This window comes from Haemaphysalis longicornis, unplaced genomic scaffold, assembly GCF_048455015.1.
Source record: "Haemaphysalis longicornis isolate Haplotype H1 unplaced genomic scaffold, Haemaphysalis longicornis Haplotype H1 scaffold_4, whole genome shotgun sequence".
NCBI lineage: Eukaryota > Metazoa > Arthropoda > Arachnida > Ixodida > Ixodidae > Haemaphysalis > Haemaphysalis longicornis.
The window spans coordinates 97683364-97711268 of record NW_027526361.1 but is presented as its reverse complement, the minus strand read 5'-3'; the positions used below and the strand labels follow the sequence as shown (position 1 = coordinate 97711268).

Here is a 27905-nt window from a genome sequence, read left to right as displayed (position 1 = left end):
AAATCGTTTTTGTACTAGCATTTAATCTAGTAACTAAAAGTATGTTAATTTTTCAACAAAAACTTGCGCTTAAGTAGGTAATATTGATTGTGTGTTAAACTTTTTGAATAATGTAGTGTGCAACGTCTACTCAGCCAAGCCAGGACTGAATCCCAAGTCAGCTGGCCAAGTAATGGCGTAATGCGAAATTTTGCGAATGCTTTCTGAAACTATTTTGACATCACAGACCCAAAAGTAGGTTCCTTAGGGGAAAAAAAAATGAAGAAGAATAGTTTCGGTAAACGAAGCAGTTCGAATGACAATGAGGTATGTAATTAACTTTGCTACCTCTGATTGTACTGTTCAGAAATCTGTGACACAGAAACCCTCACAAGCACGTGTGATTTCAAAAAACGGCTGTCCAAAATTTCAGTAGTTTCGCTTGGTGGTTGATCGATAGGTAAAGCATCGCCTTGTATTTACCAAGCGAAGTAAGCTAGCATGAGAGCGGGCGCCGAAAGCTCAGGTTTGTGCGCGTGCCCACAGGATGTGCCCACAACGCGGTTGCTACAGCTGCTATCCGCGCCATAGAGTTAAATACTGATCCTTGCGGCTTTAGTAACATCTGGCAGTTTACGAGGCCACCTACAGACCTTTGGAAGTGACCTTGTCTGCGCGCGTAAGCATTGCTGCGATAAAAAAGAGAAGCGGGAAACGACTAGAGGGGCTGTGTCGTACTGGTGCGAACAGAAAGGAGGCATTGAAACCACAGTACAAAGATGACTTGAGAAACAGCAGAATATGCTTCATCGGGCGTGTGCTGTCTGCGCATGCGCTTACTTTTGCTGATTAGGGTCGTTTACGCCGTGATGGGGCACTGTCTTCCAAACTGATCAAAGCTCCCGCGGTGTTAAAATTTTGATTCAGCATTCTGTGTACGTATTGTTGTAAGCTGGCGTAATAATTCTGTGTTGTTTCAGTTAGGTTTCAACTTTTTATTTTTTTTTTCAGCCCTGTAACTGGAAAAAATGGCGCATGGAAAGTAAGTTTCCCATCTCATTTATTTACACAGAAATGTAACTAATACGTTTTGGGAATGGACAAGGAGGCAATGCTTGTTTCGCACAGTGGAACAACAAATGTGGCCAGTACTAAGGCAAATTTTGCCTGCAAATTTCGCCTTATACCCCTGTCACACGGGCACATTCAATCGTAATTGAGTCGATCCGGATCGAGCTCAATCCGGATCGGGCCCCTGCTACGCGGCAGTTTCAATCGCAATCGAGCTCGATCCCACTCGAACTCAATCCGGGTTTCTCAAGCGTGATCGAACGAAAGCGGTGATACTCTCGACCCTGCTCAGTAATGGCACAGAATGTGAAAACTTCAACTAATGCCACAAATTGTGTCAAATAATTTGACACAAATAAGCGTGTGGTAATATTTACATAGTTACGTTTACGTACGACCGCGCAAAGTTACCAGAGGCTGGCCGTTTGATTGATTGATTGATTGCTATTGGTTTCCCCTTTGTAGCGGGGTGATGACATGTCATCTTACCAAAAAAGACTAATATACCCATGTTTTACACATTTGGTTCAATAATAGCGCTGCTTAGGGTAGGCACAAAAAGCTTATTAGGCACAAAATACTTTTCTTTTCCTGTTACAGGTGGTAACTGTCCTAGGCAATATTCCCCTCTCTGCTTTTCGTCCACCAGCATTCTACATTGTTAGCTCCATCTGGCGTACACGAGTGCAACCGGTGCAACTTCTCGATCGCAATTGAAACGTGCCGTGTAGCAGCGGCAGTGCATCGAGCGCGCTTGAAAACTCGATCGCGATTCACTTCAATCGCGATTGAAAGTGCCCATGTGACAGGGGTATTACAAAACCACAGGAGCAGCACATTAAAAAAAAAAAAGAAGAAAGCAGGGCCCATACAGGCTAAGCAAGTCAGGGCAGTGAACCGTGACTGGTTATCAGACCCTGATGCCCTATTATTAAATTTATTCCGTATACCAATTCAGAAAAAAAAAGATGTTGCCTAAAACAGAGACTGCAGGTGCAGTACAGTAGAGAAAAAATCACTATAAATGCTGTTCTCAACCAATTTGGAGGTAGCAAAACAAAGTTCTTCCTGACATTGATCTTCTTCATCTGACAGTTCACGTTAATTTAGCTACACTTTCTGGACCCTTTCATACCGTACATGAAGCTGTGCCTCAAAGCTGGAATATCTCCTCGTTTTAACTTTTTTTGATGCTATGTACACAACTGTGTACACTTCAGTTCTGCATTTTTTTTACAAAACTGAACGTTTTCACTAGTTTAGCATAATTTTGTATCCGTCGTCTAACAATGAAGATTTTAGGGCTATCTGGCGGCTACTAAGATTACTCCGACCGTAAACAAACAAAATTGCGACGCACGCATCGGCTTTAACGGCTGAGCTTTTTCAACTCTTTCTTTTCGCTTTCTCAAGACTTGTGGCTCAAGAAAATATTGAAACAATGCATATCAGACAAATATATATGTATGTGGAAATATTCAGTACTACTTGACGCTCCTGACCGCTGTGACATGTACACAATTCTGTACATGACTGTAAAAAAAAAAAAAAAAAATAAGATTGTTTTGTGGTCAGTAACCTGCCAATTTGTCTTATTTGGTGAGATACACAGCACAGGAACAACAAAGAAAATTTTGTAGGGGGAAATGGCGAGCGACCTCTGAAAGTGTTAAGACAGCCCTGCAGTGGCAGGAATGGTGTTTTCAGGGAACAAAAATCGGCTGAGAGCACTACGTCTTGTCTAGCCTGTTTGCGAGCATTTCCTTCCACACTGTTGCCTCGCTTTAGTGCATGCATTTTACGCTAACTAGCGCTTTTCATTCTCAATTTCGTTACAGAGAAGCAACAGCTGCTCAAGTGGAAGGAGGAGAGGCTGATAAAGAAACTTGAGAAGGCGAAGAAGGCCGAGGAGCAGCAAGCGGCCTGCTCGGAGTCCGAAACGTCATGCGGTCGCAAGTACACGCTGAGCATAGCCGTGCCAGGTTCCATCATGGACAATGCTCAGAATATGGAATTGCGAACCTACCTTGCCGGACAGGTGAGAAGCTCGAATTTGAATTTGCCTGTGACCCGCTGCGGTGGCTCAGTGGCTAAGGTGTTGCTGAACACTAGGACGTGGGTTCGATTCTTGGCCGCAGCAGCCGCTTTTCTAATGGAGGCGAACAGCAAAAACGCCCGTTTGTATGAGATTTCGGCACACGTTAAAGATCCCCAGGTGGTCAAAATTAATCCGGAGCCCTCCACTATGGCTCGCCTTATCGCCTGCGTTGCCTCGGTACGTTAAAACCCTACAATCAATCAGAATTTGGCTATGCATGACAACTGGTCAGATATGGTGAGATGGCAAAGTCGGTTGAGACAAGTATGAAGGAAATGACCTCAGACGACCGCCCAACCCACTATCAAAATTTTGTGCGTCGCTGACATCTTTGATGGGGAACTGAAAACCAAAATGGGCTTGTCGCCACGTAATGCATGCCCCTGCAGGTCTGAAGCAGAAATCATGCGCAGTTGCACCGTTACTCATTTGCCTTTATGTACTATGCAGGATTCTGTGAGAAGGTTTTATGAACTCTTATGAAGTCCAGGTAGCAGACAGTTCTCAGCTATTTTTTTTTATTCATTCACCCTACATGCCCTTACATGTGTTACATAGGGACAAGAGTGCAAAAGAAAACTCTTTGCAACATTAAAAACAAACACTCATGGAAATGCAAATACAAACACATTCATGTTGAAATGCATATTTGCAAAATAAGGGTACACAAAAAAGGGCGCAATAGTTATCCCATTTCAAAAATGCAAGGGTTAAGAAATGACACAGGTTCAAAATGACACCAACATTGAACAATTCCAGCAGGTTGAAAAATGAAACAAGCACTGAAAAATTATTTATACATTGAGGAATGGCTGTGACTGATAAATTAGTCGTGCTTAATGAGGGTGACGATGTTACCTGGGAGCTGATTCCAATGACGAATAGCAAGTAAGAGTGGTGAGAAGAACAATAGGTTGGTAAGTGTGAATATTGGTTGGACTTTGAATGCTAAGAAAAGGAAGGTACATTAGGATCACACCCAGATATAAGCATGCTGATGTGGTATGATGTGGTAGATTAGCTACGAACGAATGGAAACGATTTCTCAGTGCGGCCTCATTGAAATTAGGTGGTGCTGTTATCGCTAGCGACTACGGTTAATGTAAAAACCCACAGGTGTTGCCTGGCATAAAAATTTAGCCTTGAACTTTCTTCTTTCTTAACGGAGCCAGTGTCAGTTTTGTGTTAGCCTCGGCCTGTTTATTCCCGTGCTTGTAGCTAAGATGTACAGTCTTTGTCAAAATTTTTTAGGCCTTGTCAAAAGTGCATAGGCCACAAAAAATTCAGCGTACAAGCTTACCTCTCTAGCACGGTTGAAACGTTGTATGCCAGAAAGATCGAGATGCCAACTTTTTTTTTTACTGTCATAAAATAATTTGATCGCAGGTAAACGTTAGCCTTTTTCTTTCAATTCTTTATTGCCCATAAATCTTTGGTGCGGCCTGGGAAATGTTGACAAAGACTGTACCTTTAACAGGAGTAAAAAGTGAGAGCTACATTCGCCAGTGCAAGGCTTAGGAAGTGCTGTAGTTAGCAGCTATTAGCAGCGCTGGCAGAAATTTCCTGATGAAATGGTGGTTGTGTTGGCCCAAGGGGCAATACAGCAAGCTGGAGAAAGTACAGGCAAATGGGCATCGCTTGGTGAAAGATGTACTCAGGGGTTGAGCGGTAAGGGCAGTCTACGTGTGTTTGGTAGTGTAACTGGGCATTAGTGCACATGCTCCATTAATCTCACTGAAGAAATCTGTGCCTGCTCCTAGCGTTCAATCCTAGGGTTCCTAAGTTCCATCATCTGGTTCCATATCTGATTGCAGAATGATATTTATCATTCTGCAATCAGATGGTGGAACCATATCGAGGCCCCAATTGCCTTCTTGAAGGAACGCGAGTGTGCCACTCTGGATGCCTTTGCAGACGTCACGGATCGTTTCCTGGAGGCGCAGAGCTTTGGTAACTTAAGGAAGCTTCCAACCGACGCGCCCAGCCATGCCACAATCAATCATCAAGGTCAAGAATTTTATTACTACTTGAGTGCAAAAACATTACAGAGATTGCATTTAGCCACAGTCAATACATTTTCCTAAGTAATGCCCAGACAGTACTTGCAAGCTCGTGTGTTGTCACTATAAGGTTAGCAAATTGTGATACATCTAAATCAGTTGCACATTACTGTATACACAATCGTTTCTTGCTTTTTCAGATTGCACGGGCCGCTGTGGTGTTTTGCGTGGATGAAATAGTCGTGTATGACGACGATGGGTCGACTACACGGTACGTATACTACATTTGAGTGTTTTCTACAAGTTTATTGCTGGGCTTATTACCAAAAGTGGCACGGCAGGAACCAGGTTGAAGGACGTAACATTGCTCTATTGGTGCACTTTGCTTATATGAGCTGCATCTGAATTTTTGCCAAGTAAATGAATATGTGCTCTAGCCAGACTATTCCAGCATCACCTAAAACACCACATGTTGAAGTGATTTTGCTGGCAACGCCGTGAAAGATTTATGAAGGCATCTTTCAGCTCCACCGATGTTACACATAGGCTGCCCAGCCACCAAGGTCTGGGGTGGCAACCATGACTATGAGTGCAATGCAACATGACCCTGGCTATGCAACTGGTGTTTATTTGCTTGTAAGGTAAAGAACTGCATTTCCAAACATTATTTCAACTAAAACAGTGACTTGGCATACTTATGACATTTTTGTGTGCAACATTTTACTTTTAAGCTCGTCTGCATTAACAATTTCGAGTTCACATCAGTAGAGGGTTCTACTGGTCTGTGCTGGTGCAAGAAAAAAAGTCTGATATATTGTAGACGGTAGGTAATGTTTATTTGATTGGAAAATAACCAGGTAAAATGCAGCTGGAAGTACTGGTGTTGAAATAAATATTTCCGGTCCAATTTTAGGGTGAAACCTGAGCTCTGTTGCTAAATGCTGTTTAGAAAAAAGTTTTCAGTGGTAGCTGGTGCACCTGTGCTTGCATGCTAAGGCAGTGGCACTGAGATAGGAAAACATTTGACGTGAAGAAGTTAACTATAACACTGTATGTTTGATATTATATGTATTATTTATATGTTTTAGATACTTTTCACAAGAATTTGAGCCAACTGGAATGTTTTTAGGTCACATGATGTGCCTAAAGCAGGGGTCAGCAACCTTTTTTGAGGTGGAGGGTTTAGTTGCATGAAGCCGGCATGGCGGTGGCCGGGCGGCAAATTGTGTGCTCCTTTGGGACCTGTGCCAAGAAAGGAAGTGAAGACATTATTTGGCTAAGTGTGAAGATTAGGGTTGCCACCTTTCCCCGGAAAAAAAAACGGCTCTCCAAGGGGGGGGGTTTAGGTACATAGAATGTTTAATTTGTGTTGACAAAAAGACGCCATGTTTTCGACATGCAGTGCCATTCATTGTAGTGTTTTCTTAGAGAGAAATCAACATAACATTTGTACTGAAAGTGCTTTCACTGAAAAGTAACCGCAATTGCTGACCGCGGCGGTAGCATTTGGTTGTTTTGTTCCTCCCTTATGTCCCCCTCTATCTCAGGCAGCGCGCTCGCCCGCGTATTTTCTCAGCTCGCGTGTTTTTGCGCACCTTGTCGACACGTATTCATCGTCTTAGCTGTTGAATGGACGCTTATAAAACACCAAAACGGACATAATCACGGCACAAGGGCCAAAAAAACGGCCAATGACGGCCGGTTTTCGATATTAACCGGTAGCCGGCCCGCTGTTTAAAAACCGGTTGGGCCGGTCCAAAACCGGGCAGGTGGCAACCCTAGTGAAGATGGTGGACAAGACCAACTTGAAACGGTCTTTCTTCGTTCCTGCCTAACCCCATTGGAGGTCAAAACTACAATGTCGGCCTTCAGATAGGAAGTGGCACGGGAAAAGGGGGGGGGGCTTGTTTGTTCTAGAAACCGCATAATACTGCCCTGCGGGTCGCACGTTGCCTACCCCTGGCCTAGGGTATTATGACTAGCCTAGGCAATGCATGTTTCTATTTTTCAGTTTTAACTACTTCAGCCAGATTGCAATTATTTGTTTCAGGGTAAATATTTAGAAATCCTTTGGGTTCTTGGCTATACAAAATGTCGGCTTTCATATGTGTTAGCAAACGTGTGCTTAAGAAATTTCAGTTGGTGGTCACTTTGATGCAAGGTAGATGTAGAATTGGCTTGGCAGCATTAGGAACAGATGAAAATAGCTACCCCTGGCCAGCGCAGACAACAATAGCTGCTGACTTGCAAAATTCAGCCTGTAGCCTTGAATTGCTTCAGCTCTACTAAATAAAAATTCAGTTATATACCCGTTTCTCCAAGGTCCTACTTCAAAGGAAGTCTGTCTTGCCCTTTGTTAACCAAGTTGAATGCAGGGTTCGCACAGACCCTTGAAATCCTTGAATATCCTTGAATTTGATAACATTAATTCAAGGGCCCTTGAAACTCCTTAAATATAAGTGAGCTCCTTGTAATCCTTGAAAATTTAGTGGACTTTCTTTCAATAAAGCAAATGAACGACTTATTTCCGTAAGTTGTACTGATTTCAAAAACGCGTTTACTGAGGAATGACCGCGAAAACAAGTAGCCTTGACAGAAGAGCAATAGCAGCAAGTTTCGGTTTCAAAACCGGCAGCGCCTGCGTCGTCTGGCAACAAATGCGAGCCAGAAATCCAATCCAATCCAATCCAACGCAAATTGTATCAACGGTCGGTCGGTACTCGGTCCGACTTTACTTTGACAGGATGCCAGGCGGAAAGTGCACGTTTCAGTCCAAAAATAATACGGAGCACGGGAGTTACGGGAGTTATGGGTTGTGATGAAACTTCTTCTCCTCCTGAGACATGGGCAGGCCTCAGTGGAAAGAGGCTTGAGCATCAACAAGCAGGTTGCGGTCGAGAATTTGGCAGAGCTGTCGTATATTTCTCAACGAGTTAACTGCGAGGCCGTGAAAAACCATGGAGGCCTGCTGAACGTTCCAATTCCAAAAGAGTTGAAGGCGTCAGTGCGCCAAGCCCGGCATAGGTATGCTGCATACCTAGACAAACAAAAGAAACAAGCACTGTCACGGCAGGCAACTTCAAAGAGAAAAGAGCTCGAGCAAGAGCTCGATAAGATGCAAGGGAGGAATTCAAAGCTTCAAAAAACTCTCAAGTGCCTGCTGGAATCCGCGGACCGTTTTTCGGAAGAAGCTGAAGCGAAAAACAACCTCACCTACTTAGTCAAGGCAAACAGCTTCTGTGGAAAAAGAAATCCATGCGAAAACTGCACTGCTTTCATAAGTCTTGTGAGCAAATAAAATTTTGCTAACACTCCTTGAATTTTGCCCATTTTCATCCTTGAAATCCTTGAAAAGTCCTTGAATTTTCAGTCAAATATTCTGTACGAACCCTGTGAATGTGGGCATAAGGGCCGTGGGCAAGGATTTTGCGAGTTGTGAATATCTCTGCACTTGTGCATGCTGCTTTTTGGCTGGTTCCTAGAACTCCTCAATAGCCTGGGGCTGAATGTGTGCTGTGCTAGGAATTGGGTGCTGGAAGGCAAAACCGGTTTTTCTGGTTCCCACCTTCTAGACCCAAACTTCAAATGGTTGTAACTTCTGCTACAGAGCCGATAGAATTATGCTGTTAGTCTTATTGCACTCCTTGATTTGTGCACAGTTCACTGCTACCTTGTTCAGCTGCATCACTCCTGCAGTTCTTTTACAAAAGCTGTCAAAAAATCAAATGTAAAAATCCAAATAAATTTGAATCTAGTTTTTGTACACTAAAACAAATTTTATATCTACAATCAGAAGGAAAAACTACGCATGTCCCCCAATTTTTATCTCCATAACTGTAAAAATAAACATTTTTGGTTTAAGACCAGTTAAGAGCCTTGAATTCTCCACCTTTGCTTTGCCCGGCGTTGTCATTGGCACGCCACAGCCGTACAGCGTAAAGAGAACCTCTCCATGGTTTCGGTGCTTTCGTCTGTGCAGGAGTAAGCAGGGCTCCACTGTGGAGGGGGAGTTTGGCGGCCTCGCCGAGACGGGCGCGGGGCTGGTGCAGCTGGCGCGCGTTCTGCAGTACCTGGAGTGCCCGCAGTACCTGCGCAAGCACCTGTTTCCCCTGCACCCAGACCTCCAGTTTGCGGGCCTGCTGAACCCGCTCGACTGCCCGCATCACCTGCGCGCCACCGAGGAGAGCCCCTACCGAGAAGGCGTGGTTGCCCGCCTGCCCGTCAAAGAAGGCAGCGGCTCCCACGTCAACTGTGGCCTCGCCAAGGAGGTGGGGCTTTTCATTGCTGCGTTTAAAGGGACCCTGCAACACTCTTCATGCAGTGCAAGTAAACCTGTGCGACGTTTAGATTACACTGCCAGGAACACCCGAGCCAAATATTACACACGCACGGGAAGCGGTAAGCGCGCAAATCACCGTGAAAGACGCGGAAAAACCAACCGCGCTCTCTTCAATTCTCCTCCTTATGCGCCCCCTGGCATGGCCTCAACGACGTCATTCAGGCCATGGCTGTCCTGGCTGTCCTATTGGCTGTCACTGGTCAACTTCGCGGCTAATTTCTGGCATTTCCTATGACGATTTGCCGCCGTCGGCGCTGTGTACCAACCTCTTCTATGTCTGAACCTGTCCGCATACTTTTGGTGTTTCTTTTGTTTTGAGTGCGCACAGAGTTTAAGTGACAAACTATATACAGTGTAGACCATTTATAACGTAACTGCTTATAGTGCGGGACCGGATATAACGCGGGTTTTTGCGACCACCGGTTTGCCTCCCATAGTACTCAATGCATAAGCATACCGCTTAAGATGCGGTTGGCCGAAGCACAATACCGTTTATAGTGCGGTTTTTCGGCGGGTCTGCTGATCGACCGGCGCAGCTGAGGCATCGTTTTTGGGTAGCAAAAGAAAAAAGAAAGGACGAAATCGGCCATCTGACGCAGCGTGCACCCCTTGCCCTCCTCTAACGTAGACACCCAAAGAAAAAAAAATAGGCACCCTTTAGTTCGTGCGTACATGATAACCACTTGATGCATCTCGGAAGATAGCGACAGTCTCCCCATCCGCGCGCGCGGCAAGTTGATTTTATTAATCGTGAACCGCATGGCCCGTTCTCGCGCACGAATCGTGCACATCGGCGTTGCGCGTGTTTTTTTTTTTTTTTTTTCCGTGCTCGTGTCGACGATTCCGCGCTCGCGGTGGCTTCTTCGCGTGGCAGTGGGAGGAGCCTGACGACTCGAACCAATGGGGAGACGCGTACCTAATGGCGGGAGATTCGAAGCGCTCCGAGCCGGCTAGCCGCGCCAGAGATGTTTAGGTGGTTTAGGCTTACCACCGCGGTATTTTTTGATGGGCGCTTTCACAAGCAGCGTGGATGGTAGTTTATATTCCACTTTTCGTCCACATTATTAGCTCTTTTCTTGCATGAGCATCTTCGCTTGCGCCCCGTGCGGCATTTCAGCGAGCGGTTAGAAGCGGTCGCTGGAACTTACTGGAACTTCCTGCACCGCTTCACGGCCAGTGCTGACGCCATGTTGTCGCCTTTTACCGCGCTGCCCACACCACGCCAGTTGTATCCGCGCTGGCGTGCACTGCACGTTTTCGCGATACCAAATCTACCACGTGGTTCACGCTTTAGAACGTTGTTGCAGATAAGCCACCACTCTTTCGCTTTCCGAACATTCGAGCCGCGCGAAGCCGAAGATTTCCACCACCAGTACGTTGCGCTGATAAGCAGCCGCCTTCGGCATCGTGAACACAAGGTGGGGTAAAAAAAAAAAAAAAAAACCGCTGGCGTTCTTATCACGCCTTGCGGCATCTGTTCATAGACGCTAAACACGCAGCCATGGTCTTTCAAAACAAACACAACGGAAGTTAAAGCCGCGCTCGCCGTTTGTGAGACTGCGCTTTTGCCCTGCAGCAGCGGCTGATGTTAAAAACAATACGAAATATAGACCGTGCCATCGTTTTTAAGTGCTGCGCGTTTGAGTGATGATAAATATAGGTTGACTTGAGAGATAGGTGGCGATGTTGTGGAATTCGCGCGTGTTTTGGTTATAGTGCGGTACCGCTTATAGTGCGGATTTTTGCGGCTCCCGTGACATACGTTATAAGCGGTCTACACTGTGTTCCGCTTTCAACAAACGTTTATTGCTTCAAAAACGCCCTACCAGCCTGAGAGCTTGCTTGCGAGCAGGCCACCATGCCTGCTTTTTTTGTGGCACCAGACCGGAAATAGAGCCCTCCACTAAGCCAAGAAAAGGAGAAAACTACTGGGCCTGTGACATATCGAAGGCCACCGAACAGAACGCCGTGATCCGCCCCCCTCTCCCGGGGAGAGCGCGCCGCTTTCGTCGCGTTGTCCGCGGTTGAGTTGAGAGGTAACAATTACGCGCGATTTCTCATTGCGCGTAGTTTCGGTGATAGTGAACGGATTTTCATAATTCTTGCGGGACAAGATTGCTGGGGCAATAGACTTTACCCCAAAATACATTCCGAGTAGTCGATGGGAAGTGTTGCAGGGTCCCTTTAAAGGGGCACACTGGTCTTAGAAAACCTTTGTTTTGCTTTCCAAACAATGTTAATGAAACTTAATGGACTTGTTCTGTTTTTCTAGTTGATGTCAAATATCCAGTGAGTTTTGATGTGAGGTAATTAGTTCCTGGTTTAATTAAAAAAATTTCCTGATAGTTCTTGAGAACAATAGGTACATACTGTTCAACAAAAGATTACCAGCAAGGCACGAATAGATACCAGAAGTTGTGGAGAATGAAATGTGGGAAGCAGTTTTTTTGCTTTGCAATCGCGTACAAGTTTACATCAATCCTAACTTCTACCCGCCGCGGTGGCTCAGTGGCTAAGGCGTTGCGCTGCTTAGCTTGAGGTCGCGGGTTCAACTCCCAGTCGCGGCAGCCGCATTTCTGGTGGAGGCGAAAAGCAAAAACGCCCGTGTGTAGGAGATTTTGGTGCATGTTTAAGATCCCCAGGTGGTCAAAATTAATCCGTAGCCCTGCACTACGGCATGCCTCATCGCCTGCGCTGCGTCGGCACGTTAATACCTACAATCAATAATCAAATTCTAACTTCTAGGTTTCAAGAACTCCTGCTAACTAATTAAAAATAATGCTAATAAAACAACTACTGAAGCACAAAATGCAAAATCTGCTTCCCTAATTGGATGGTTTAGACATTCAGCTTCACAGTGCAAAAGAAATGACTATCCTAGCTCCTCTACATGCTGGGATGTACCTCTCGAGCATTCACTATCACTGCGATACCGCTCATGGCGAAGAAGAAGGAAGTTATAAAAAAAATTGTTATTTTTTTTTTGTTGAAATCGGACCTCTATGGCTTCTATAAGTGCCTGGTGCCGTTCCAAGTATGGAATTTTTTGGAGGAAAACTGTGGAAATCAAGAGAAAAGTGATACCTGAAAGAATGCTTTTTTGGGCAATTTTTTGGTCCCAAAGTGCCTGCCCCCTTAATAAAGGGGCGACGAAGATAAAATACAAGTTTTGTTCATTGAAAAGACTACTTTGTGCCAATAACGGTGGTATCAATTTCACTGCAAGCTTCAAACAAATAATTGAAATTTTGAAGAAAGCATATTCGGAAGTTGCGACTCCTCGCCAGCCACTTTCTGGTGATTTCTTTATTCGTGGAATCTTGTTTGTGTGATTGGTGGCAGTCAACATAAGCCACCACCAAAAACCCCGACTGGTAAATCGTAGAAGAAACTCTGGTAGCATTCGATCATATCACTTCATTGCTAATGCACAGTTAACACGCTGATAAAAATGTTTTTAGTGCCAGCCGTTTTATGTCGTTCTCGCCCATATTACAACACTGCAGCTCGAAATGGGAAAGTTTTTGAACATTTCTGCATTTTTATTCTGTTTAAGGGAAGACACTGCTCTCAAAACTATTTCATTAAATTTCTAAGTAAACTCGGTGAAACTTGCCAGTTTTGCTCCTTTCTTCTCCCACTGATTTCAATATGCCATTATTTTTTTCAGCTCGTCAGTTAGTTCCCAAGATAATTATTAATTAGTCATTTTTGGTCAAACAGTAGGCCAAACAGTGCTAGCCACAGAACTGTAATTTTTATATTTTCCAATACTATGAACCCTGGTGGATGCAATAAGAGAACGAGTTTTTTGAAGCACTGCTTAGAACTAATTTTACAGCTCATTAAATTTTGGTGGCATCAGTGGCAAGGAACCATTTTGAGTGCCCATTTCAAACACCAAAGTTTAATTTAATGAGCTGTAAAATTATTTCCAAGCAGTGCTTCAAAAAACTCATTCTCTTATTGCATCCACCAGGGTTCATAGTATTGGAAAATATGAAGAATACAGTTCTGTGGCTAGCATTGTTTGGCCTACTGTTTGACCAAAAATGACTAATTATCTATAATTATCTTGGGAATTTACTGACCAGCTGAAAAAAATAATGGCATACTTGAAATCTGGGGTAAAAGGGAGCAAAACTGGCAAGTTTCACTGAGTTTACTTAAAAATAAAGAAATAGTTTTAAGAGCAGCGTCCCCCCGTAAAAATGGGCGTCGGGGCTGGATTGAAGCTCAGTGAGCTACCGAAGTCTACTTCTTTCAAATTGAATAAAGTTGCATTCTTGTTGTCTGGCCCCTTGAAGCACTTGTTCGTGACGCGCTGGCTTAATGTTTCTCGCAAGCGGGTAGTCTCCACTCACTGAACTCATTCAAATGCTCTGGGCAAAAGTGGGGCAGAATTCTGAGTGTCCATTTCAATTGTGACATAGTCGCACTTTCAAGGTTTCTGACCAATGACATGCACAGAGACCGATGCCCTGCCTTGCTTGTGGTGTGTCACATCTGGGTCGTCTGCTTTCAGCCAGTCAGGGCCCACTCGAAATGGACAGTTTGAAGCGGACATGAAATGGACAAAACTGAGAATGCCGCCCTTGCGTGCGTTTGGTTCTTTGTTCGCATCGACAGCACTGCTGGTTTGTGAAAATTTTGGCTCTGGTAGATCGCCACTGGAGGCAAGTGAGCGCACTTCGAACTTGAAACGTGCAGAACATAGGCCCGGCGTGGTTCATGTATGTCTGAGACAGTGGAAATTAAAATGGGATGCTGAAACCAGTCTTGAAAATGGTACATAAGCGCATGAACTCATGATGGCAGCGTGTGATCATTACAGACGATACTGGAGCGAAGAAAGAAGTTCCTTTTCGATATGCTTATTGTCGCAATGCCCACTGCATTGACAAAATTCCTCGAGGGGGTTTACTTGGACTGTGCTGCAGAGGACCTGTAAGGTCCATTGATGAGGTCAGGGGCCAAGCGCCCGGGCGGCGCGTGAGAACCCGCCACTCTGTCTGGTGGCTCAGCCCCGTGGACTCTACGCTGTAGCCGTCGCCAATTCGTCACGGTGTGCACGGGAGACGAATTGTCTGGATGACCGAATACCACGGGCATTACAAAATGCATCAATTATTTTTGTTTGAGTCATTGCAGCTGCATCTTTACGGAGGCTAGAGGCTTCAACTTCGCCAGTGCTTACGAGCCACCGAATTTAGAAGACGGCAATGCGGTAATGAAGCACGAATAGCAGCACCACAATGGCATGAACTAGGCCGCAGGAGCTGAGCCCTGTAGCCTTGGCGTCTTGAATCGAGACCGAACGACTGGAACACGAACTGCGATGTTGCATTCGTTGCGCTAACATGGCTGACCACTAACGAGACTAGGTTTACGAGGCCAACGAGGCTAAAAAAGAAACACGGAGGAAGAAAAAACAAAAACAGCCGGAACCGTAAAAAGCTGATTCTCATGCCAATGGGTATCATAAGAAGTTCCGATTCTGGTTCCGTTTACACGGTGACGCGGAAATTTTCGTTCCGAATACCGGAAATTTTTTTACGTTATCTGCATACAAAACCAACCAACTTACCGGCAACTGTTCCGTTTAAGCATTAATTCTGTTTAAGTGATTTCCGTTTATCGAGATTCTACTGTACACATTTCTTCTGGAGAATATGTGTTAAATCAGAAAAATAGCCTTCATATATTTTTACTGATGATGTTTTTGGACAAAGTTTATATATATATCGTCAGAGTTCGTTTAAAACATTTTTGCTCGGTCAGTGCAAGATAGGTTTGAGAGAAAAAGAGCAAGAAACATAAAACTGCTGCTGAAAGAGGGCAGAACAGGTCTTTATTGATATCCTGCTTGCAAGTACAGTCAAACTCCGCTACAACGAAATTCACGGGGATCGCGAAAAAGTTCGTTGTAGCGAGAATTTCGTTGTCGCGGAAAAATCAGTAAATAAAGAAAACAAGGCAGGCGTCTAAAGCCCGTACTACATGGAGCGATTTCGCCTGCGAATTCACTGATGCGGCGCCGCTCGTGCGGCAAAACCACCTTTTTTCGTTGCTGCGGCAAAGTGCCAAACATTTGAAGCGGTCGAGCAAACGCCGCTCGTGCGGCGTGTGCGGCGTAGAGGGGCCGGACCTGCGGCCAATAGGAGCACAGCTCGGCACCACTTGCACGCTTGGAAACCAGATGGCGTTGCTTGTATGAGCGCGACAAAAGCGCGGGCACACCAAAACGTTTGTCTTTTCTGCTGTGTGTGCGTATATTGATAAAGAATTGGCGATTCTTATATAAAACCGCAAATAAACTTATATTTACCGCAAACCAGGCAGAAACAATTTGCCAAGAAAGTGAAATAAAACCACCCTTGTTAAAATCACAACAACCTTTGCTGGTGGCAAACTTAATTCAGTCTGCAAACAAGGCGCATCTGAAATGCGAAAATCGCGGCGTTCGCAGGCCCCATGTAGACGACAGTTCCAGGCATTGCGAACTTCGCAAGTGCGAATGTTCGTTTCAGCGGATTCGCAGGCGAAATTCGCTCCATGTAGAACGGGCTTAACTGGCGTCGCGAAATCTCCCACCTACCTTTTCGCACCAATGTTGCCAACTTGCTTGGAGCTCGCTCCGCCAAAAATAGCACCCTTTTATAGCACGGAGTTTATATCGTAATTTGCGGTCACAACGCGTCTCGTGGCGCTTAGACCAGCGTTGTAATATGCGCGTCGTACTCGTGGAGATCCGCGCAAAAGCAGGCGTCGTGAAATTACAGCGCGGAGTTTATATTTTAATTTGCGGTCACGGATATGCACAGGATATGCACGACACTCTGGGAGCATTTTATTTCCAAAACTTGAAAAAATCGCTGATTTTTGACTGTTTGCGCTTTCGCACGAGCAACGGGAGAATGCGCTGCTCACAGTCTGCAAGGAGCTGCATGGCGACATCATCGTCATGGGCGCCAAGGAAACTACGTAAAACGTCCAAGGAGTCCATGACCTGCGACGCAGTCACTGACGTCGGGACCATCGGAACACCATGCCCGACTTCTTCGTCATCGGATGAATCGGCGGCGGCGGCGGAGGCGGCGCGAGCACTCTTGAGGATCTCGGCATCACTCAGCTCCTCGTAGACGATCACGTCCGTGTCGGCATTTACGTAGTCGCTCAATGCTACGTTCTCAGGAACAATGCCGGCTTCCTCGAGAGCTGCCCATGCTTCGGCCATTTCCTCCTCCTCCTCCGCCGCCGCCGCCGCCGCCGCCGCCGCCGCTTTTGAGCGCCGTCGGCACCGGTAATCCGGACATCGAAAAGCGGCAGCCTCTCGATGTCCGGATGTTCGGAGAAAATGTTGCTACTAATAATTTACATTTTTAGAACTTTTCAAAATTAGTTAGAGTGGTTCAGTCCGTTGCAGATCGAGTGACTTGTGTCCCGGGAAAATTTCGTTGAACCGGGAGAACAATAAAAAAAGTGGTTCGTTGTGGGGGGAGTTTTAATACATTGGGGCCTATGGGATGCGGGCGGGGAATCGAAAAACCTTCGTTGAAGCGGGAATTTCGTTGTAGCGGAGTTCGTTGTAGCGGAGTTTGACTGTAGCCTCTTGTAGTGTGCAGGGGGACCAGAAGCAGGCTTAATCTTTGCAAGTGGCTTGTGGCTGAAGCATTGTACACAATAGGTTCGTTGCTTTGGCTAACTATTTTTATAGCGGATGGATTTCATGGGATCGAGTCCTGCTTAGAACTCTGCTTTCATAGTTGTCATCTGCAGGGAGACCCTTTTACGTGCCATTTTGGAACAACGAGTCTTGTGCTAACGCAGGTCAAAATCGACCGCTGCCTGCAACCTGGGGTGCGCGTCACGGTGAAGATGAAACCTGAGACGCCCGGCAAGAAGCTGCGGGGGACCGCGGTGTCGCCCTCAGCTCCGAGGACAGAGGCGGGCCTCTACTGGGGCTACGAAGTGAGGGTAGCCCGCAGTCTCGGGGCGGTCCTCTCGGAGTGTCCTTTCCCAGGCGGCTATGACATCACCATGGGAACCTCGGAGCGGGGAGATCCAGTTGATGACCTGGAGCTGCCTGAACGGTAACTGGCCCCCTCCGGACTGGAGCAGTAGTGACTGCAGTCCAGCCTGTTTTTTAACAAGTTCGATTGGAGCAGTAATTGCTCTTGAGCCCATTAATGAAGTGAACAGGAGCAGTGACTGTACTTGAGCCCATATTAGGAAAGTCTATTTGAGCAGTGATTGCACTTGAGCTTTTTTTTTTTATGAACTTTACTCAAGTAGCGATTGCACTTGAGCCTATTTTAATAGCGAGGCTGTTCTTGGTCAAGGTTTTCATGGACGAAATGTGGTACAGTCTACGCTCGTTACAGCGGATCCGGCAACAACGGACTTTCGGTTACAACAGACCATTTCTGTTGCTTTGTCTGGTACCCATGCATTTTAAATGGAGTCGGCTCCGCTCACAACGGACCCGGCTAGAGCAGACTATCGGCTACAACAGACTAAATTTTAGGCGAAAATTGTTTCAACTGAACGTTTATAGCGGACTTCCACGGGGCCGGCGCCCGGTGTGCTTTTTCGTTTATTTTGGCAAGAAAACTATTATGTCTGGCAATATTGCTGGCAGCCGGGTCGTTGGCGCAGCCAAGCCAAGCCAGTGGCTTTTTTTTTGTGCGACCAGCGGCATGAGCGGCAGGGTAGCTGATTTCACTGTCGGATAAATTAAGCGTAATTAACGCTGTTGAACACGAGGAAAAACAGGCTGACATCGCCAAAAGTACAAGCCTGTCTAAGCACAGCGTCCGCTGTACCGTCAAGAACAAGGCCGCTGCCGATAAACGTGACTCCGGTGAGATTGAAAACAGGGCAATCGAATACTCGAAGTGGTGCACTCGGAGGCGAGTCTGCCCTCGTCAGTTTTTTTATGTAATAAAAAACTCGGGTTCAGTGAAGTTCGGCTTTTATTATTCCCACGCATGCATCGTTCCCGTTCCGTTCGGTGAAAAAGGTAAGAAATGCCTCAAGTAGGGGTTGTTCCCCATCCATTGTGTGCAATCTGCCGGTAACCGTGCGCAGTCCAACTGGTCTAACTTTCGATTTTACAGCTGACCGTCATCAGATTATTTCATTACATCTGTTTCAATGACCAGAATAAAATCGCTAAAAATGTGGAATCTGCCTTGAGGGAACGTCAGGCAGCGATCCGATTTGTTTTACGAACGGTTTCGGGAAAACCTGCCTCCTCGTGAGGGGATTTAAAAGAGCCTAGCTAATGCTGATGGGCACGACTGATGTTTTATAGCTGGTTTATAATTGCGCCTAGTTATATTCTTGCGTTTTTTGCTCAGATCTTCTTGCGTCTTTACACGCTTGACCACATGTGCTAGGCCTTTTCGAAGTGCCGGTGCTAAGTTTTGGAAACGGTGTTTACGCGATTCTTTGCCCTCGCGCGAACACTGTGCAGAGGTGCTGCAGGCGTGTAGAAAGAACAAAGTGTATGTACTATGCATGCAATATCGGTCAAAGTACCCACTGTAGGGCTCATAGGCCCCCCCCCCGTCGGATACTGCATACTTCGGCTACAGCGGACGTTTTTTTCCGGATTCAGAGGGTCCGTTGTAACGGGCGTAGACTGTAATGTGGTCACAGTGATGTGGAGAGGGCATAGCCTAGCGAGGAGGAGACCATGAGCAAATTGCACACTGCAGCAAGTTAAAAGAATCCTGGATACGGTTATATTGGCAAAGCTTTTATGAACTACTAAATCTTGTGGCAATGTTTATACTTTCCAACATTGTTGAGCGAAAACAGAACATTAGGCACATTTGAGGCAAGACATCAAGACATAAGTGATATGTGCATCGTCCTTTTAAATAAAAATACATGGCTGCTTCATTTTAGCGATAGAAAATTGAAGAAATGCCGTGAAAATACAAAATAGCACTCGCAACGCCTCCTCATGGCAGTGTTCCAAGTTGAAAAGTAACAAAAAGTTCCAATAAATGTTGCGAGCAGTGGAACACAACAAAAATGAATTGGGAATCGATGTGCTGGCTTTGAGAAGTACTATGAAGCTTAGCCTTGTGTTTATGGAATGCCAGGCAGCTTTGCTGTTAACATCAGCGTTTCCGACATTAAGTCAGTGAAGCTGGGCTAGTTTTTTTGAACAACCTAATCGTTGGGCTGGATTCTTTTGTGATGTCTGCAGGTCATAATAAGTGCAGTCTTTAGGACCTAAAAAAATCAACACATACAAAGGTGAAGCTTAAAGGGGCCATGCAGACAAAACACAAGTTTGGTTCATTCAAAAGATTTGCCTCGTTAGAATCATACTCACACCACTTTGAACGTACACTCCACTCAAATAAGCTATATAATTAGGACAAAATGGAATGGCCGTGCGACCCACGAGCTCATTACCCGCAACGGAACCTATGATGTCGTATGCATGGCTGTGCAATTGGCTGAGGCCGGCAAAAGCAAACGCAAATTAGGCAGAGCTTATAAGCTTGCCAAACGAGCTATTTGCGCATAAATGTAATGCATATTCATTTTACAGCAGTAAGAATGGTGGGGTAAACAATGAAAGTTACGAAAATACCATAAGCATAGAAGTACCGATGTGCACTGCTGTTGGGCCTGGGCGCACTATGCTTGTTTTAGCTGCACAGGAGTCCGCCGCTTTGGAGTTGTCTTACACAAACACTGGCCGATTGGCGTAAGCGACATTCTCTTATGTGACCCTGTTTGTTGAGCATGCTGAATGTTTCACGAAACGATTACTTTCTGCCGTAACAAAAACAAGCTCAGAGCAAATATGTTCAAAAACAAAGCAACGGCAGACAATGGTCTGCGGCTGACTATGGTAAAGCAAGAGGGAAAGCAAGGCTGCAGGGCCTAATGACGCACTGGAAGTTTATTTGAATACCTGCCCTTGTGACTTCATGGCAGCCGTCACGAAAACACACGATTTGGCGGGAGAATCAAAATTTTTACCTAAATTGATTCATTTCTCAGTGAATACGGCATCGTTTGCTGCCGGACAAGTGCTGGGGGCACTGTAAAACACGAAATCTTTCGAACAAAACAAACTTGTATATGTCTGCATGGCCTCTTTAAAGAAAAGAATCAGTATCTGGTTGCTTGGCCCTTTGCGGAAGTGTCTATTTCATATCTCGGCTGTGGGGGTTGAAGGTTACGCTTGCGTCAACGGTACTAAAGTATGGGCCTTAAAAAGGGACGTACCCTAGTGAACATGTGGCTCCCCCCGGCAGTGTCAGTGACATTTTTCTTTGCAATGAACATAGAACTGTACAGCAATAAGACAGTGCTAGGTATAGGCCAGCGTACTCACTCGTGAGTGCACTCATTAATACTCATTTGTACTCAAACTCGTGAGGGAGCACAGCCCCAGAAGTGAGTACAATGATGAGTGAGTACAGATGGGAGTACATGTACTCGCGAGTTTAGTACTCATGAATGCTACTCATGAGTGCACATACCACGTACTTAAGAGTACAGTACTCACGAGTACAGTACCTGTGAGTACTGTATTTACGTGTGCGTGGTCCAGATTCTCAGAAAATCTGATACAATAAAGGTTTACTTTTTTAATAGATTGCTTTTATACACAGGTACAGCATGGGCATAAATGCAAAGCTTTGTCACTATCGTACATTTAATCTTTTTTTTGATGGCTAACACTGGCAAAACCTGGTGTGTGTGGTTGTGAGGTGTGCTGCAAGACATGCAAATTTTGGGGTAAGACATGGGGAACAAAGGAAGACGTGCGGCTATGTATCACGAATGATCATTGTTTTCTGTAAAAACATGCTGCTGCTTCCATGTTTTGTTTTAAATATTCTTTTTTATTGCTGGTGCCACTGACTCGCTGAGCTTCTCTGGCCACAGCATGCCCACTGAGTGATGTGGTGCACATGAACCACGCAGGTTCGAGCATGCCCTTGTGGTTTTTGGAGGCCTACAGGGTTTGGAAGCAGCCCTCGAAGCAGACGAGGCCCTTGATGTTGATGACCCCGCATACCTGTTCAGCTGTTACCTCAACACCTGCCCCAACCAAGGATCCAGGACCATAAGGACAGAGGTGCGTTCCACTGTGACCAGCATTTTGCTTCTTAATTTGTGGTAAACAGCCAATGAAATGCGAAAACAGGTTGTCCTATTTTGGTAGATTGCAGTGCTCTGAATAGAAATGTAGCTCTTGCAGCAGTAGCAGTTTGTTAACGCAAAAGTTGCCCCATACATTTTTTCGCCAGTGTTTGTGACATGGTGAAGTGGGATTTCCGGAGTTTGGCTGGGCGTTTTGAAGAAAATGGTAAGATGGTACATTGAATAAATTTGTGGAAACCACTGCTGGGCATGTTTGAAAAGACAACTAGTAAACATCATGAAAGAGCTGTTTCATTTTTACGGGCATGTCTGCTACAATTGTATTTATTCGATTATAAGGTGGTCACGACTAAAAAGCCAGGGTGCAGTTTGGAGAGGGACAAAAATCGCCACAGATATATATATATATATATATATATATATATATATATATATATATATATATATATATATATATATATATATATATACAGTAGAATCTCGATGATACGAATCTCGCGGGACCGCGAAAAATATTCGTATCATCCGAAATTCGTATGAACCAACACAGACCAAAAAATTGAGCGCTGAAAAAAGTTTTCGTTTATTTCTTTTCTTACTTTCGCGTGAACAAATCCGTGATTTTTTCTGCTTTTTTAAAACCCCCACGTCACAAAGCAGTCCTTTCTGGAGCGCGTAACGCTTCGCCTAGATTCGCGCTTGTCTCCTCACTCCCGGTGTCCAAGCTCGCTACACGCCGCAACAGTCAAGCGTGAACCGCGTGGTGCGTTTTTGTACGCGATTCGCAGGCCTCGGCTTTGCGCGCGCTGTATTTTCACGGCCGCATTGACGATTTCGCGCCCGCGGTATCGCCTACCTCGGTCAGAAAAAGACGCTGACGACTTGCGAAACGCTCGAGACAACCCGCGGTGGCTCCGCCCGAGATGTTTAGGCTTAGCACTCCGGCAGATATTTTATAGGCGCTTTCACTACCGGCGCGGATGGTGTTTTATAGTACCGTTTTCGCCAACGTTATCAGCTCCTTTACTGCACAAAAAACTTCGTGTCTGCCTTGAGCGGCATTTTAAAGAGCGGCTAGAAGCAGTCGCTCAAGCGGCCGTGCCACTTCGCGGCCGAAGCCGCCGCCATGTTGCCGCCGCCGGCAGCGGCGCGCGCAGCGTGCGAGAGGTTTCGCGGCGCGCATGGGGCGTGCGGGGCGCGTTTTCGCGAGCAGAAAACAACAGCCCGACCGTTTCCGGAGAAAAAAAGTGACACATGGAGAGAGAGAGAGCCGTCACTTGCTTGTTCGGCAGTCGGGCGCCTCGCTGGCTCGTTCGTATCATCCGCCGGGCCGCGCAGGTCCGTTCGTAACAGCCGAAATTTTTTCCATTGCAAACAATGCAATTTTGCCGGGACTTTTCAGAAATTCGTATCATCCCGAAATTCGTATCACCCAGAATCGTATCATCGAGATTCTACTGTATATATATATATACAGTTAAACCTCGATATAACGAAGTCGTACTTGCGGGCGAAAATTTCGTTAAGGGGGCAGTTGGGTCTTTGGGGCCAAAAAACGGTCAAAAAAAGCGTTCTCTGAAAAATGGCATTTTCGGTCTTCACGGCCATTTTTCTATCAGTCTGTAAATTTGCTCATCAAAAGGAACCATATTTTGTTGTTATTATATTATAATGTCATTTTAAAGTGCACTCTACAGCTCAGTTAGTGCAGAATTCGATGGTGAAATGGCACTTTTCTTGCAATGCTAAGCTAGCATTTTGTCTCGAGATATCTCGGCACCCAGAGCAGGTACAACTGCAATTCTTTTTGCTTCTGATACAGAAATGTGTAGAGAATACAGTGTTGGAAACAAATTTTTCAAATGGAGGCTTTGGAAAATTATTATTGTGTTTCATTGGCACCACCTGCGAGCCATTTCTGGCAGAGCGCGGGAGAAGCGAAGTTCACTGTGTTGTAAAAGAACCAAAAATAGCTGAATCAAAAAAGTGCTTCCTACGTTGTATTCTTTAGTCATTTGTCTGCCTAGCCACGTGGTAATTGCCATTCTGTATGGAGTGGTTATTTTGTAACTGTGACCCAAAATAATGGCAATTAATCATTAATTAACTCAAAAAATAATCAACTTACAAAAAATCTAATGGCAGATTTGAAAGCAGCACAAAAAACTTTATAATGCGGTGCAGTTTTATTAAAATTGGTTGCTAAATAAAAAAAATAGCTCTAAGACCAGTCTGCCCCCTTAAGTCGAGAATTTCGTAAAATCGAGGTTTCGATTGTACAGTTAATTTAACCAGTTATTGAGGTTTCAAAACCTTGCCCATCGCTCAGAAACAACTGCTATGTAGTTAGCTCTCCACTTAAAGCGAAATTTGTACTAGAACTGGCCGCGAAAATTGTGTGAATTAAGCGCTTCAACACTTAGGCAATGGAATTCGGATACCCGACAGTAGTTCGTGTCGTCGTAAAACCGGTGCTTTTTCCGCAACGCCTCATTAAATATGATAACAGACTAGGTTTCCACTTTTTCTTTTTTTCATTTCAGTCACAACTAAATGCCGCTGTTAGTCAATTGAACCCGCGTCCATACCCCGTGAACTTCACCCCGGCGAGGTGCTGGTTCAAAGTTACGCCTCTTTTCGTCCGTTCGGTGGTAGGCTTAGGCGCGGTGTTGAGGGGTGCGGCGGGCCAACAGCGGAAGGGTGCTATAAAGCTTTCGAAAGACTTTTCATGCACAAAGGCTCTGCAGTATGGGCGTGTGATGCAACCACGACACTCGAGATAAAGCCATGATTGAGAGTTGAGCGGAGTACACACGGACCGCTTTACTTTGTGGAGCAGCGCTTACGCGCTCCCGCTAAAGCGGAAAGCTTACATTAAATATCTTCTGGCCAAATTTGATTAACCAATTACTTTCATGCCCGCTGAGCCCTAAAGAAACTGATTTTTCCGCATCGCAGCTGTCTAATGAACACGTTTTGACCACGTTCGGAGCGCAATTTATTGCCACCAGCACTCGATGTTTTTGACCACGTTCGGAGAGCAATTTATTGCCACCAGCACTCGATGTTCATTCAAGCCGTAGTGAAGTCCGTAAGCAGTGCTTGGCGTTTCTTGACCAGGGTGGGTTTTACGTGACGCACATTTGCGTGCTCCTGCGTGCCTCCGCAGAACGTCGATGGCATCCATCACTTCGGTGGCCTTCGGTTTCACCGACACTTCCTCAGGCTCTTGTTCGGAACACTTTTCTTTCCCTTGGAGTGCTCATGCTGCTTTTAAGACTCATCTAATGATGGACGAACAAAATAATAATGTGGTTATCAGCGAGCACAACCTAGAGCAGCAGCACCGTGAGCAAGGACGCGTAGAAAAAAACACTTGAAGTAGGCTTCGGCTGCCTAAGCATAGAGGGCGCTGGCGTAGGCAACGATGGAGACGTCAAAATGGTGGCCGCACTATTAAACCGTCCATGACCGCTAATGGTTTTTGAGCAGCTTCTTTCATCGCTTTTAATGGTTGTCAACCGCATAATTCACTGCTTTTCTTTCATTTTAGCCTTTTAAGAGTTAATGCGAGTACTGAATGTTTTCAATGTAGGCTCTGAGAGGCAAAATAAAATGTGCCTCGACCGGAATTTCGTTCTTCCTTTCTCGCCATGACTTTGTTAAATCGGAAGCGCCGCACGAAATTACTTCGTAAAATCGAGATAAAGATACATGGATTTAGCAAAATTTTGATATAAAACGTGAAAAAATTCGTTATATCGCGAATTTCGTTAAATCGAGGTTCGTTATATCGAGGTTCAACTGTATATATATATATATATATATATATATATATATATATATATATATGCATGTGCATATGCTGAGCTTCGATTATAAGGTGGGGTACGACTTTGAGACTACAGATTTTTGAAAAAAAGAACCTCGTCTTATATTCGAATAAATGCTTGTTTCGAATACAAGCTGACCTTTTTAGTGTCAGGGCACTGGAAGCCTACCTTGGCATATCACACGAAGTTGTTCACTCGGTGAAGCTTCTCATATTTGTCCGTTTATAACTTGCTTGTGCAAAGGTTGGCGTACAGCAGAGGTGATGTGCGGCTCAATGTCACTCTTTCAGGTATAACACGCAGGGTGTTACAGCAATGAATGAGCGTGCTTAAAAAAATTTTCTTGAGAAAGCCGATTCTCTGTTCGCTTTCAAACTTTACACGAAGGTCTCATTTTTTGCTCTATTTCGTTTAATTAAAAAGAACGGGAAGTGCACTTACCTTCTTATTTAGGAAATACAAACTATTTTTTCGTATAAGAAAGCGGTAACCATCTTGGACGTTTATGGGTAAGGTGGAATGGTGGTGCCACCAGCGGTATGCAGAATGAAACGCACGATGCCAATTGTGAGGGAAAGGATCCAAATGCGGTGGCAGGTAATAAAGCTATTTTCATTGCTAGTTTAGGATGTTCACAAATACAGCACACCTTGTAGGCTACCTGTGTTTTCAATGTGGTACACCCAAAAGGCAATACATTCTTAGGAATTATTTGGTTTCGAATCACAGAAATGTGAAAAGACAGTGTTGTTGTTTAAAGGGACAAATGCAGTTTGTGGTACGCCGTGACTTTAATGATTTATTGGTCATCTTTTTTTTTTCTTGCCTGGCAGGAGGCCATTCTCATCTCACTGTCTGCATTAAGGCCCAAGATTGAAGCAGCACAGAGGAGCGAGAGCGCAGCAGAGTCAAGCTCCTGATTCAGTTGTTTTGTGGGGTCCAAAACAACATAAGAGTTCATTTTCAAGCAGCCATCGTCTCCTGTTGATGCGGTGCTCTTTGGTGGGTCACCCTCATGAGAAAGGACCTGTTCAAAGATCACTCCAAGGCTGTCAAAGAAGAGCTGACTGAAAGAGAAAAGAAGAATCAGTGCGGTCAAACTCTAACAACCAAGAATGGACATACCAGCAGGAGAATTCGCCTCACATCATGTATGGTTGTTTGTCCGTGAAGTGTTGTGTCACACCCATAAAGAGTTAAAAAAACAACGTAGCGCCTATACTGTCCACTGGTTTCCTCTTGAACTTTGCTAATAGATTGCATTGGGAACAAGCCCTCACAGTGTGCGAACTTACCTGCACGTTACAATTTAGGGCGTGTTAGAATCCCGCAAATACGTTATTCTGCTGCCCGGAGACTCAGCTTGACGAACGAGTCAACCTACCCCCTGCCTCCAGGTCGGCTGAACTTCCCTCGACGGCTCGCCACGCCGTCCACGCCATCCGCTTATACACAAGGGGGGTTGAGTTAAAAAAAAAAAAAAAAAAAAAAAACTTTATTCGACTCGCCCTCGTCGGGTCAATGCAAACGGGGCACATGAGAGTGAGAGAGAGAAATAACTTTTATTTACATAGAGGGTTAGGGCGCGGTGGGTACGACTCGGCGGACGCATGACGTTCGCTTGGAGGAAGAAGATCGGAAACCAAAGAAGCATCAACCCAAACAGAAGCGTGCATGAGCGTGAAAACAACGGAAAGCCGCAGCCGCCACCCTTACCGCTGCAAGTTCCAGCTCGTGCAGTAGCTGCGAATCCCTCCCGAAGGAACAGCACCTGGCCCGCATGGATCGCCGACGTGTACCAGTATCACTTGTTCAGCTGAAAGGGCTTTCAGAGCGACATGTTCTTGTACAGTGTCTTTAACTTCCAAGCACCCGCTCATGACCGGTTGCCTGTTTATGTGTACACGGGTTGGGAGTGGAGGGAGGGGTGAGGGGGGGGGGGGGGGGGGCACGCGCAGCTAAAAGTTTCATGCCCTTGCTGATGACATGTGCGTTGTGTTGGCGTGAGGTTTAAACGTGGCCGTCAAACAACCCAATGCGACCGGTACGGTGTCCTCGGTGGTAAAGTGGACGGGGTTGGCGTGTTACCCAAACAGTAGATGCCTACGACGCTGGAGGGAAAGAGACAGTTCTATGTTTGTCCGCTAAAGCTCGGGTCTTTCCAAATTTTATTGAGGTAATTAGCTAGGAAATATGCTCAGTCGTAAATTACAAACGTGTTTTGTTTCGTGCACTCCGTGGAGGGTGTTCAGCTTTACAGGTCATTGGCTTTCACAGAGTGGAAGGGCACTAATATTTTTTCTTCAAGATTCATTTGCCGCATGTAACCGTGTCGTTCCCCAACCCACGTGACTACATGCCTCTAAGGTTGGGAACAGCTACTTTATGTTAGTCCCCTAACCTTGCAGGGGTGATCCAGCTGTGCCATTTGCACCATTTTG

The 27905-nt window shown here is 45.5% G+C and overlaps 1 protein-coding gene across 1 annotated transcript; it reads left to right on the top strand.

The window, feature by feature from the left end:
• The first annotated feature begins 169 nt into the window (after window positions 1-169).
• Window positions 170-26672, top strand: LOC144179137 (28S rRNA (uridine-N(3))-methyltransferase). The gene is made up of 8 exons (XM_077707365.1): window positions 170-306; window positions 991-1021; window positions 2889-3088; window positions 5349-5419; window positions 9128-9416; window positions 17318-17580; window positions 21452-21605; window positions 26298-26672. The coding sequence occupies exons 1-8, from the start codon at window positions 259-261 to the stop codon at window positions 26382-26384; spliced, it is 1143 nt and encodes a 380-aa protein (XP_077563491.1). The 5' UTR covers window positions 170-258; the 3' UTR covers window positions 26385-26672.
• The last annotated feature ends 1233 nt before the right edge of the window (window positions 26673-27905 follow it).